Source organism: Poecile atricapillus, chromosome 35 (assembly GCF_030490865.1).
Source record: "Poecile atricapillus isolate bPoeAtr1 chromosome 35, bPoeAtr1.hap1, whole genome shotgun sequence".
Lineage (NCBI taxonomy): Eukaryota > Metazoa > Chordata > Aves > Passeriformes > Paridae > Poecile > Poecile atricapillus.
The window spans coordinates 1,997,709-2,009,986 of NC_081283.1; the positions used below are offsets into that span (position 1 = coordinate 1,997,709).

General features: G+C 64.8%; 1 protein-coding gene across 1 annotated transcript; it reads left to right on the forward strand.

Moving 5' to 3' along the window:
- The first annotated feature begins 6 nt into the window (after positions 1 to 6).
- On the forward strand, positions 7 to 8,969 carry MYO1A (myosin IA). Its single transcript, XM_058861015.1, has 28 exons — positions 7 to 129; positions 1,010 to 1,125; positions 1,317 to 1,411; positions 1,516 to 1,620; positions 1,722 to 1,768; positions 1,919 to 1,982; positions 2,055 to 2,153; positions 2,248 to 2,351; positions 2,432 to 2,579; positions 2,660 to 2,778; positions 2,861 to 2,947; positions 3,031 to 3,096; positions 3,199 to 3,303; positions 3,555 to 3,617; positions 3,724 to 3,924; positions 4,732 to 4,958; positions 5,346 to 5,546; positions 5,626 to 5,719; positions 5,835 to 5,984; positions 6,081 to 6,149; positions 6,403 to 6,489; positions 6,742 to 6,816; positions 6,923 to 7,057; positions 7,159 to 7,265; positions 7,334 to 7,466; positions 7,568 to 7,720; positions 7,791 to 7,918; positions 8,721 to 8,969. Exons 1-28 carry the CDS (start codon positions 7 to 9, stop codon positions 8,842 to 8,844), a joined length of 3,225 nt encoding a protein of 1,074 aa, XP_058716998.1. The 3' UTR covers positions 8,845 to 8,969.
- The last annotated feature ends 3,309 nt before the right edge of the window (positions 8,970 to 12,278 follow it).

A 12,278-nucleotide genomic window follows, 5' to 3' on the forward strand; every position in this document is an offset into this window, starting at 1 on the left:
CCGGCCATGGAAGGCACCTCAGCCCTGCTGGACGCCGGGGCTGTGGCGGACCTGGTGCTGCTGGACCCGCTGAGCGAGGAGTCGCTGGTCCAGACACTGCGGGAGCGATTCCGCCGCCACGACATCTACGTGGGCAGCGGGACGGGGGGCTTGGGGAGGGCCGTGGGGTATGGGGAATGGGATGGGGAATGGGATTGGGGTATGGGATGGGGAATGGGATATGGGGTATGGGATGGGGAATGGGACATGAGGTATGGGAAGGGAAGAGGGATGTGGAGTCTGGGATGGGGAGAGTATATGGGGTCTAAGATGGGGAATGGGAGGGCTGCAGGGTGTGGGATGGGGAATGGGATATGGGGTATGGGATGGGAAGAGGGATATGGGGTCTGAGATGGGGAATGGGAACGCTGCAGGGTCTGGGATGAGGAATGGGATATGGGGTATGGGATGGGAAGAGGGATATGGGGTCTGAGATGGGGAATGGGAACTCTGCAGGGTCTGGGATGAGGAATGGGATATGGGGTATGGGGTATGGGATGGGAAGAGGGATATGGGGCCTGAGATGGGGATTGGGAAGGCTGCAGGGTCTGGGATTGGGAGTGGGATATGGGGTATGGGAAGGGAAGAGGGATATGGGGTCTGAGATGGGGAATGGGAACTCTGCAGGATCTGGGAGAGCTTCAAGGTGAGAAGGATATGGGGTCTGGGATTGGGAGCAGGAGAACTTTGTGGTCCAGAGTGGGAACAGGGTATGGGGCCTGGGATACAAAGTGGGAGGGCTGCAGGGTCGAGGGTGAGTAGCGAGATTTGGGGTCTGGGATGGGGAGAAGCATCTGGAGAGCCGGAGAGCTGCAGGGTCTGGGATGGGGAGCAGAATAGAGGGTCCCAGGATGGGGAGCAGGATCTGGAGTCTAGGATGAAGACAAGGACCTGGGATGGGGATGAGGAGCACCAGGACCTGGTCTGGGTCCTCCTGGTCCCTCATCCCTGCTTTCCTGCTGTCCCACAGACATACATTGGGAATGTGGTGATCTCAGTGAACCCCTACCAGTCCCTGCCCATCTACACCCCAGAGAAGGTGGAGGAGTATCACAACTGCAGCTTCTTCGCTGTGAAGCCCCACATGTGAGGACGGGGAGGCTGGTGGTGCCCTTGGTCCCCTGGAATGTGCCAAGGGCTTCACTCCCAGGCAATCCCAAGGTGTCGGGGTCCAAGGGAATCCACCTGGGGCAACGCCACAGCCACAACGGGGAGGTCTTGGTGTTTCCTGCAGCCCCCAGATGGCTCCAGCCCCTTCCAACCCCTCTTGCCCCCAGCTATGCCATTGCTGATGATGCCTATCGCTCGCTGCGGGACCGGGACAGGGACCAGTGCATCCTCATCACCGGAGAGAGCGGCGCTGGCAAGACAGGTACAGCCAGGGCTGCGAGGGGGGCTCAGGGCACTGCGAGGGGCTGGTGGGGTGAGGGGCACAGCCCCAGCACCCACGGCCCCACACCAATGACCCCCTGGCAGAGGCCAGCAAGCTGGTGATGTCCTACGTGGCAGCCGTGAGCAGCAAAGGGGAGGAGGTGAACAAGGTGAAGGAGCAGCTCCTGCAGTCCAACCCTGTGCTGGAGGGTGAGTGCCCCACACCCTGAGCCCTGCTCCAGCATCCCAGACCTGCCAGGGTTCAGCTCTGTCCCCCTGGACCTCACTGTGACCCCTGTCCTCTTCTGCAGCCTTTGGGAACGCCAAGACCGTCCGTAATGACAACTCCTCCCGATTCGTGAGTGGCCTGGGGAGGGGGGCTGGACCCTGCTGGGGCCGTGTGGGTCCTGATGGCGCTGGGAGCACAGAGGGGACAGGGATGGGGATGTGGGGAGTGGAGCTGCCAATCCCACCAGGAGCCCTTCCCTGACCCAGCCCCCTCCCCCAGGGCAAGTACATGGACATTGAGTTCGACTTCAAGGGGGACCCCCTGGGAGGGGTCATCAGCAACTGTGAGTACCCACCCCACCCATCCCGGGGGCTTCCACTCCACACACCCCGCTGACACCGACCCCTCCCCGCAGACCTGCTGGAGAAATCCCGCATTGTCCGGCACGTGAAGGGCGAGAGGAATTTCCACATCTTCTACCAGCTCCTGGCTGGGGCTTCGCCGCAGCTGCTCCGTAGGTCCAGACCCCACAGTGTGGAGGATTTGGAGGTGGAACAGGAGCTGGAGGGGATCGTGGCTGAACTTCCACCTCCTCTCCCCTCAACCAGAGCAGCTGAAGCTCCGCCAGGACTGTGGGCACTATGGATACCTGAAACGGGAGAGCTCCAGCCTGCCTGGCATGGACGATGCAGCCAACTTCCACGCCATGCAGGTACCCACGGGAAGACAGGACCCTTCCCCTAAAAATCCTGGGGCCCACCCCATCTCCTGAGCTGCTCTGTCCGTCTCCAGGATGCCATGAGGGTCATCGGCTTCTCGCCCACCGAGGTGACGGAGCTGCTGGAGGTGACGGCCGTGGTGCTCAAACTGGGCAATGTCCAGCTGAGCAGCAGCTTCCAGGCCAGCGGGATGGAGGCCTGCAGCATCACCGAGCCCCAGGGTAGGGATGGGGATGGGAATGGGGGGTTTGGGGACCCCTCAGCCCCTCCTCAGCTCTGACACCACCGTCTCCCCACGCAGAGCTGCGCGAGATCTGCGAGCTGATCGGGCTGGACCCCAGCACGCTGGAGCAGGCGCTGTGCTCCCGCACGGTGAAGGCGCGGGATGAGACGGTGCTCACCACCCTCACTGTCCCCCAGGTGAGCAGGACCACCCCAGCCGTGGGGCTGATGCCTGGCAGCCCCCCATGAGCCGGCACCAGCCCCTCTCCCGTCTCCCCAGGGCTACTACGGCCGGGATGCGCTGGCCAAGAACATCTACAGCCGCCTCTTCGACTGGCTGGTGAATCGCATCAACACCAGCATCCAGGTGAGCTCCAGGGGATCCTGGAGCCCCAGCAGGACCCTGGACCCCCACCCCACACAGGGTTCAACACCCCGTTATCTCCCCAGGTGAAGTCGAACGAGCAGAGGAAGGTGATGGGTGTCCTGGACATCTACGGCTTTGAGATCTTCCAGGTGGGTGAAGGACCCATTCAGGGGGTTGGGAACAGCAGTTGAGACATGGGGCAGGGCCAGGGGCTTGGGAAGCACCTGCCAGACAGGACCCTTCTCTCGCAGGACAACGGCTTTGAGCAGTTCATCATCAACTACTGCAACGAGAAGCTGCAGCAGATCTTCATCCTGATGACGCTGAAGGAGGAACAGGAGGAATACGTCCGAGAGGTACCTCCAGCCCCTGCCAGAGCCGGGCCCCAAGGAGCTTTGGCCCCCCCGGGATGGGGAAGTGCCGGAGACAGCTCCGCCACACGTCCCTCCCTCGCCCCGCTCCCTGCCGAGAGCAGATTCAATGGCAGGAAGGGATTTGGGATCCTCATCCCCGTGGCCGGACGTCCGGTTCCTGCCCCACATCAGCTGGGGGTGTCCATGGGGCAGGGTCTGGCTTATCCGTGTGTCTGACCCACATCTACTCTCAGGGCATCCAGTGGACCCCAGTGGAGTTTTTCGACAACAGCATCATCTGCAACTTGATTGAGAACGTGAGTTGCCCGCCCAGCGCTGGGATCTTGGGGTTGCAGCTCCCCCCGTAGCCCAAACTGGGATTTGCTGGGGCAGTCTGGGGTGACACCATCCCTCACGGCACAGAGCACCAGCGGGATCCTGGCCATGCTGGACGAGGAGTGCCTGCGGCCTGGCGTGGTCAACGAGGACACCTTCCTCACCAAACTCAACCAGCTCTTGGCCACACACAAACACTACGAGAGCAAGGAGACGCAGAACGCCCGGCACGTCACCGACACCAGCCTGCCACCGCGCTGCTTCCGCATCCACCACTACGCCGGCAAGGTCTGGCAGCGCCTGCTCCTCTTCCCAGGACCCTGAACCTCTTTCCAGAACTCTGAACCTCTTCCCAGGACCCTGTTCCTCTTCCCAGGACCCTGCTCCTCTTCCCAGGACCCTGAACCTCTCCCCAGAGCCCTGAACCTCTTCCCAGAACCCTGAACCTCTTCCCAGAACCCTGAACCTCTTTCCAGAGCCCTGAACCTCTTTCCAGAGCCCTGATCCTCTTCCCAGGACCCTGATCCTCTTCCCAGGACCCTAAACCTATTCCCAGTATCCTGGTCATCTTCCCAGCGCCACTTTCCTCTTTCCAGAACCCTGAACCTCTTCCCAGAACCCTGGCCCCCTTCCCAGCACTCCAATCCTTTTCACAGCACCCTGGTTCTCTTTCCAGCACCCTGCTCCTCCTCCCAGTGTCCCAGTTCTCCTTCCAGCACCCCAATTCTCTTCCCAGTGCCCCAGTGTTTTTCCCAGCACTCTGGTTCTTTTCCAATCACTCCAGATCTCTTTTCAGCACCCCGGTCTCCTTCTCCACACCCCAAGCTTCTTCCCTGCATCTCAGACCTCCTCCTAATTCTCTGGACCTCTTCATAGCATCCTGGTCCTCTTCCCAGCACCCCAGACCTTTTCCCAGTGCCCCAATCCTCTTCCCAGCATCCTAGTCCTTCTCTCAGCACCCCAGTTCTCTTCCCAGTGCCCTGGTCCCCTGCCCAGCTTCACACAGGAGATGTGGGGCAGGACTGGGAGCAGGCACGGAGCTGCTGAGCTGTTCCCCACTCCCAGCCCCGGGCACTGACCCCACTGCCCCCCCAGGTGACCTACAACGTGACGGGCTTCATCGAGAAGAACAACGACCTGCTCTTCCGCGACCTCTCGCAGGCCATGTGGGCGGCCCGGCACGCTCTGCTGCGCTCGCTCTTCCCCGAGGGAGACCCCCAGAAAGTCTCCCTCAAGCTGCCGCCCACCGCAGGATTCCAGTTCAAGTCGTCCGTGGCGATGCTGATGAGGAACCTCTACTCCAAGAACCCAAACTACATCAGGTACCAGCCCTGGCAGAGACCCCCGGGGGTGGCTTTGGTGCCTGTGAGACCCTGTTGTAGTTTAAGGGCTTGCGATCTGAAGATTTGGAGATGTAACGGAAAGTTAGCAGACCCCCCTCTCTGTTAGGATAGTAAAACCTCCTGCAATTAGCCAATAGCACCTAAGTGTGACGTAAGCAGATGGGAGTAACACAATGACCCCGGGTTATAAATTGTTAAATTCCCCTGCAATAAACGCCATTGCTTCGCCATCCATCACATTGATGTCTTGTGGGTAGAGTGGTCCGAGTGGCCAAGGGGGGACCACCGTGCTGGCTTCTGAACCAGGGCGTCTGCCTTGCTTGAAAAACCTGCAAGACCCCCCCAAACCACCGCTGTGCTCTGCAGGTGCATCAAACCCAACGACACCAAGTCAGCGATGGTGTTCACACCGGAGCTGGTGCTGGCACAGGTCCGGTACCTGGGGCTGATGGAGAACGTGCGGGTGAGGAGGGCGGGCTACGCCTTCCGCCAGCTCTACGGCCCCTTCCTGCAGCGCTACAAGATGCTCAACCCCCGCACGTGGCCCCGCTGGGGCGGTGGGGACAGGTACGGGGCTGGCACGGACCGTGAGGGCCAGGGGGCTGCCGGGGGGGCTCTGACCGGCCTCGTCTCTGCCGCGGTGCAGGGAGGGGGTCGAGGTGCTGCTGGCAGGTCTGGCGTTCCCCGCCGAGGAGCTGGCGTTCGGCCACACCAAGGTCTTCATCCGCTCGCCACGCACTGTGAGTCTGGGAACGGGGGAGTCCAGGGGGTCCAAACTCATCCTGGGAGTTCCTGGGTGATGCCACAGCCCCTGGAGCTGCTTGGTGACCCAGCACTTGCCACGGTTGTCCCCAGCTCTTCGACCTGGAGCGGCAGCGCCAGGAGCGCGTGGCCCAGCTCGCCACCCTCATCCAGAAGATGTTCCGGGGCTGGCGGTGCCGGACCCAGTACCAGCTGATGCGCAAGAGCCAGATCCTCATCTCTGCCTGGTTCCGTGGCCACAGGGTGAGGACAGGGCAGGTCCTGGCCGTGCTTCCCTTGCCCATCCCTCTCCCCCTGGCTCTCCAAGCCCAGCCAACTCACCCCCTTGTTCCTCCGCAGCAAATGAACCGCTACAAGCAGATGAAGCGGTCGGCACTGATCGTGCAGGCGTACGCACGGGGCTGGAAGGTGAGGGCTGGGCACCCCCAGGGCCACCAATGGGACTGGCCTGGTGTGGGGGACCAGGGTGGGTGGGGACAGGGCTCCGTGTGCCCCACGATGGCACCGGGAGCTCCGTGTGTCCCATGCTGGGACCAGATTCACCCTTATCTCCTCTCCCCATCTTTGCTCCTCCTCTCCTGCCTCTCTCCGGCCTCTCCCTCTCGCTCCATGTCTGTGTTGGTGTCTCCCCCTCGGGCTCCCTGGGCTCTCACCCCCGCAGTCTCGCCGGCTCCTCCGGGAGCTGAAGTCCCAGCGCCGACGTCACGCGGCCGCCACCACCATCGCAGCTCACTGGAGAGGGTACCAGGTAACGGGGCCACGCACCCTCCGGCCACCTCTGTCCTGCTGTCCGTGCCGCTGCGTCCGGGCTGTCTGTCTGTCCACCCCACTCCTGCCCACCCTGTCGGGCTGGAGCCTCTGTCCTCTCCGCTGGGACCAAACCAGGACGGGGGATGTGGGGGATGTGGGGGATGTGGGGGATGCGGGGGAAGGGACACCTTGTGCTTGGTGGGGCTGGTGGTGATGTCCGGTGTCCTCACCGCTGGCGCTGTCCCCGCAGGCTCGCGGGACCTACAGGAAGTATTTCCGTTCCAGCGCCAGCACCTGTGTGGCCAACTTCATCTACCGGCGGCTGGTGAGTGGGGCTGGGGGAGAGGGGGCCACGGTGCCATCCCAGCCCCCTGCCCTGGGCCTGGACGCCCCTGTCCTCTCCTGACCCCCTGCCACGTTGTCACCCCCAGGTGCAGAGGTACCTGGTGGGGCTGGCAAAGAACCTCCCGCCGCTGTCGGTGATGGACCGGACCTGGCCCCCGGCGCCCTACAGGTTCCTGGATGACGCCAACCAGGAGCTGAAAAACATCTTCTACCACTGGAAGGTGGGAGCAGGGGGAGATGGGGAGAATTCCAGTCGGGATTTTGGTGCGCCAGCTCACCCGAGAGGTCTTCAGCAGCACCAAATCGCCCCCTCCCTCGGCAGTGCAAGAAGTACCGGGACCAGCTGCCGCCGTCGCGCCGGGCCCAGCTGCAGGCCAAGCTCTGCGCCAGCGAGCTCTTCAAGGACAAGAAGACCCTCTACCCCAAAAGGTGCCGGGGCAGGGGGCTGGGGGTGCAGGGGAGCTCAGGGCAGCAGTGGCTGATGGCCTCATCCCCAGCCTGCAGCAGCCCTTCCGTGGAGAGTACCTGGGGCTGAAGCAGAACCCCAAGTACCAGAAGCTCCACGCCGTAGCCAAGGACAAGCTGGTGATGGCTGACACCGTGAGGAAGGTGAACAGGGCCAATGGAAAGGTGAGATCCTGCTTCAGCCCCATGCCCTGAGCAGTGGGAGGGCACGCTGTGACCCCCCCAGCTCATGGTGACCCCCTGCCCACGCTGACCCCCACCCACAGACAGTCCCACGCCTGCTGCTCCTCACCACCGAGCACCTGGTCCTGGCTGACCCCAAGGCCGCCCAGCCCAAGACCGTGCTCAGCCTCAGTGACATCCGTGGCGTCTCAGTCACCCGCTTCTCCGACGGCTTCCTGGCCCTGCACCTCAAGGAGGTACCTGGGCAGGGGGGCCCTGGGGGCTCAGGGGGTCCCCGGCAGGGCTGACCCCCCGCTCGCCCCACAGGTCTCCACGGTGGGGGCCAAGGGTGACTTCCTGCTGGTCAGTGACCACCTCATCGAGCTGGTCACCCGCCTGCACCAGAGCTTTGAGGCCACCACGGGGCAGGCGCTGCCCCTGCACATCACTGACAGGTGTGGGCGTGGGCGTGGTGGGTGTGGTCACAGGGGGCGGAGTCTGAGGGGCAGGACTACAATGGGTGGATGGGGCAGGGCTGGGGGCACAGAGGGCGTGGCTTCAGTGGGTGGGGCAGGGTGGGGCAGGGTGGGGCTGATGGGGGTGTGGGCACTGGAGGGTGGGGCTTCAGTGGGTGGGGCAGGGTGGGGCTGATGGGGGTGTGGGCACTGGAGGGTGGGGCTGCAGTGGGTGGGGCAGGGTGGGGCTGATGGGGGTGTGGGCACTGGAGGGTGGGGCTGCAGTGGGTGGGGCAGGGTGGGGCTGATGGGGGTGTGGGCACTGGAGGGTGGGGCTGCAGTGGGTGGGGCAGGGTGGGGCTGATGGGGGTGTGGGCACTGGAGGGTGGGGCTACAGTGGGTGGGGCAGGGTGGGGCTGATGGGGGTGTGGGCACTGGAGGGTGGGGCTGCAGTGGGTGGGGCAGGGTGGGGCTGATGGGGGTGTGGGCACTGGAGGGTGGGGCTACAGTGGGTGGGGCAGGGTGGGGCTGATGGGGGTGTGGGCACTGGAGGGTGGGGCTGCAGTGGGTGGGGTTGTTGTGGGTGGGACAGGGCGGTGCCCAGGATGGGATTGAGGTGGGGGTGGAGCCTCCAAGGGTGGGGCACCATGTGAGCATCCTGGCTGGCTGCAGCCAGAGAGAAATGGGTACAACCAAGGCAGCAATGGGCAATGGGGGAGATGGGCCAGGGTGTGTCCCCTTCCCACCTCTCCATCCTGACCCCTCCCCATCCTGACCCCTCCCCTCCATCCTCCCACCCCAGGTTCTCCACCCGCTTCCCCAAGGGCGACGTGTCCATCACCGTGGTGGAGTCACCCAAGGCCGGCACCGACGGCCCCGTCTGCAAGAAAAAGGGCAGCAACAAGATGGAGGTCCTGGTGCACTGAGGGGAAGCTGCCCCTCACCAGGACCTGCACCCTCACACTGGCACCCCCGACCCCCCCTTGTGTCATCCCCCACCCCTGGCAGCACCCAGGCATCGCTCCAAACCCATTAAAACCCATTAAAACGATGTTGAGGTGTCGGTACCGGGGCGGTGTCACCCTGTTACAGGTGGGGTGGGACCTCAGCTGCCCAAGCTGGAGGGCACAGCCCAGCCCGGTGATGCAGACCCTCATCCCGGCCTCCCGCTTTTCCTGACTTTTCCTGATGCCTGATTGCAGCCAGCGCTCAGCTTGTGGTGATTGGAAAGGCTCCAAATTGTGGCCACTTTTCCCATCAAGTGGCTCACAGCTCATGCTGCTGCAGAGGCAATTTCTTGGCGGCCGTGGGTGGCTGCAAGTGAGGTCCCTGTCATCCTCTTGCCTGTGCTGGACGTCCTGTCTCCCCCTGCCCAGGGTCCCCCCACCCTGCTGCAGGACCCCCATGCAGGAGCTCCTTGCCCAAGCTGGCGCTGGAGCTGCACCTGGGGACCAGGGACATGGAGAAGGGGATAGAGGGAAGTCACTGCACAGCCCCAGTGACACTGCTGCAGCCCAGGACCTGTGGGACCTCCATCAATCCTGCACCCCACCGGTGCCTCAGGACCCCCACCAGTCCTGCAGTGCCCAGGACTCTCTGGACCCCCACGAGTCCTGCAGCTCTCGGGATCTGTGGGACCCTTCCAGTCTTCCAGCCCTGAGAATCCTCAGGACCCCCATCAGCCCTGCAGCCCCCAGTTCCTTTAGGAACTCCATCAGTCCTTCAACCTCCAGGATCCATGGGACCCCTGCCAGCCTTGCAGGCTCCAGAACCCTCCAGACCCCCATGAGTCCTCCAGCCCCCTGAACCCTCAGGACTCCCACCAGTCCTGTAGCCCCCCCAGGACCCCACAGCCCCCATGACAGGGTCTCCCCCGCTTTGCTGCCTTTTCCCCCTGCACTCATCAAGCTCTCGGAGAGGGTTTTTATCCTGTCCCCACACATCACCCGCGTTACCTTCGGGAGCTGCCAGCTCCCCGTCACATCACCATCAGCACCAGCTCCCAGGTGGGCCCTGGAGCGCAGTTTGTCGTGCAGGGGAAGCGTGTGCGGGCAGCTCCCGCACGTGGAGGGGCACGTGCACGGTGGCACTTTGGTGGCCCAGCCTTGTCCCAGCACCGAGGGCTCCGTCACATCACGTCCCAGCACAGGGACCTTCCCCCGGCGAGGGGCGAGAGCCGTAAACAAGCCCGGGGCACCGCGGCTCTTCACAGCTGCGTCGCACTTGGCATCGCACAAGTAGGTGTTATTAATTAATTAGACCATCTCTGGCCAGGCTCCGATTTAATTAACGTTCCCGGCACTGCAGATGCTGCCCTGCCCCAGGCTGTGTTGCCACGTGAGCTGCCGCTGCCGGCCGCCTTCCCGGGGGGCTGCCGCAGCCACCGGAGCAGTCGCCACTGCCTGTTGCTTGGGATGGAGTCGGTGGCTCTCATTTGTTGGCCCAGTGGTTGCCTCTTTCCTTATGCCACTCTGCTTTCCCCCAAATTTTCCTCCCCATCTTCCACCTTGGCGCATCCTGGCACGGCAGCGGGCAGGCCAGGAGCGCTGCGATGGGGCAGGGTGTGAGGTACCTGTGAGCGTGCGGGCACACCTGTGCTCGCGTGTGCACAGTGGGAGCTTGCCTGATCCCCTCTCCCCCATGAGACCCCCAAATCCTGGCTGCAGAGCCCAGCATCCAGCCAGGACCATCCCTCCACACGTGCCGACAGACACACGGTGACATCCCCACAACGCGGGGCCGGGGGCTGCGTGGGCACGGTGCCCGTGCGCTGACCCCCGAGCCGGGGTGCCTGCGTGGGCACGCGTGTGCCGCTGTGTGACTCCGCGTGTGTCACGGTGCCTGCGTGGGCGTGAAGCTGCAGGGTGGGGGGTACCACCCCCCCGGCCCCCATTGGCAGCTCTCCTCTCGCCCACCCACGCCGTGCCATGGGCAGAGCCCCTTATTTAGCGCCGCGCAGCAGCCGCTGCCCCGGTACTTCACCTCCCGGCTGAGCCCGGGCCGGGGGAGCTGCCCACCGCTGCTGCCCACCGCTGCTGACCACCAAAGCTGCTGACCACCACTGCTGACCACCACTGCCCACCACGCCTCAAGGGCTCCCTGCTCCGCAGCCACCGGCGACCAGGGTCCCTCAGGCCTCCGCTCCACCGGAGGGCTCGGCAGGTCTGTGTCCTTGTGTCCCACGGCCCTGGGGGCTTCCCAGGGTCCCGGGAAGTTGCTCTGCCCCGTTCTTACCTCGCTGGGGTTAGAGGAAGGCAGAAGGAGGAAGCGGAGGTTGGAACAGAGCTGGGGAGGGTTTGGTGGGGGGCTCTGGAAGCAAGTCCGGCTGTGGGGATGCCGGTGTGCCAAGGGAGTGTGTCAGGGGACAGGGGTGTGCTGAGACGTGTGAACGTGCAGAACGGAGCCCGAGCCGTGTCCGTGCCCCACACTCGGGAGTGTTTGCACGGCTCCCGTGTGCGTGCACAACCGTGGCACCACGGGCACGAGTGGGGACACGGGACCCTGGGGCCACAGCAGGACCGTGTCCCCCTGCACACCCCGTAACGAGACCCCCACCCCTGTAATGCACCCGCGGGGTTCAGCCCCGTCCAAGGGACAGCGGCAGCCCGGGAAGCGGCGCGGTTCCTCCTCCGCACACCCGAGAGGGGTCCCGCCGCCCCCGACCCCCCCGTCTCCCGTCTCGCTGCTTTCCCTCCCCAGAGCCCGGTTCGCTCCCAGATTCTCCGGGCCGCCCCATCGAGGAGTCGCCGTTCGGGACATCCCCGGGCCCCTCCGCTCCGTCGCTGATCGCCAGCTCCAGCTCCCCCCGAGGATGAGGAACCGAGCGGTGCTGGCCGTGCTGCTCTTCCTGGCGCTGCCGCTCGCCCTCGCCCGCCGCGCTCCCGCCGCCCCGCCGGGCCCCGCACAGGTACGGCCGTCGGGGAGGGAGCAGAGGGAGGACCCCGGATCCCCGGGAGCCCCCGGACCCCTTCCCATCCCTTCCCACCCCGCTCATGAGCTTCGCTCCCGCAGGGGATGCCCGTCCCGGAGCCGCTGCCGTGGAGCGCCCGCGGCAGCCCCGGGGCCGCCGCCGCCGCCGCGCTGGAGCTGCTGCGGGAGGAGGGCGCCGGTGAGGGGCGGAGGGGGCTCGGGTGGGAGGGTGGCGGTCCGCCAGGTCCCCGCTCACCCTCTTCGGTCTCTTCCAGGTCCCCCCGCGGCTCCGCAGAAGAGTAAGTCCCGCCCGGTGCCCGCGCCGGAGCCGCCGCCGGTGCCGGTGCCGCTGACGGCCGGTCTCTCCGCAGGAGACATGCACGATTTCTTCGTGGGGCTCATGGGGAAGCGAGCAGCGGAGCCCGGGCGAGCGGCGGGGCGCGGCGGCGGC

Bases quoted from the DNA above. Each gene is read 5' to 3' on its own strand.
- MYO1A (XM_058861015.1), top strand. From the start codon at position 7: ATGGAAGGCACCTCAGCCCTGCTGGACGCCGGGGCTGTGGCGGACCTG. The intron at 4,959-5,345 runs GTACCAGCCCTG...TGTGCTCTGCAG, and splicing joins AAGAACCCAAACTACATCAG to GTGCATCAAACCCAACGACA. The intron at 7,058-7,158 runs GTGGGAGCAGGG...CTCCCTCGGCAG, and splicing joins ACATCTTCTACCACTGGAAG to TGCAAGAAGTACCGGGACCA.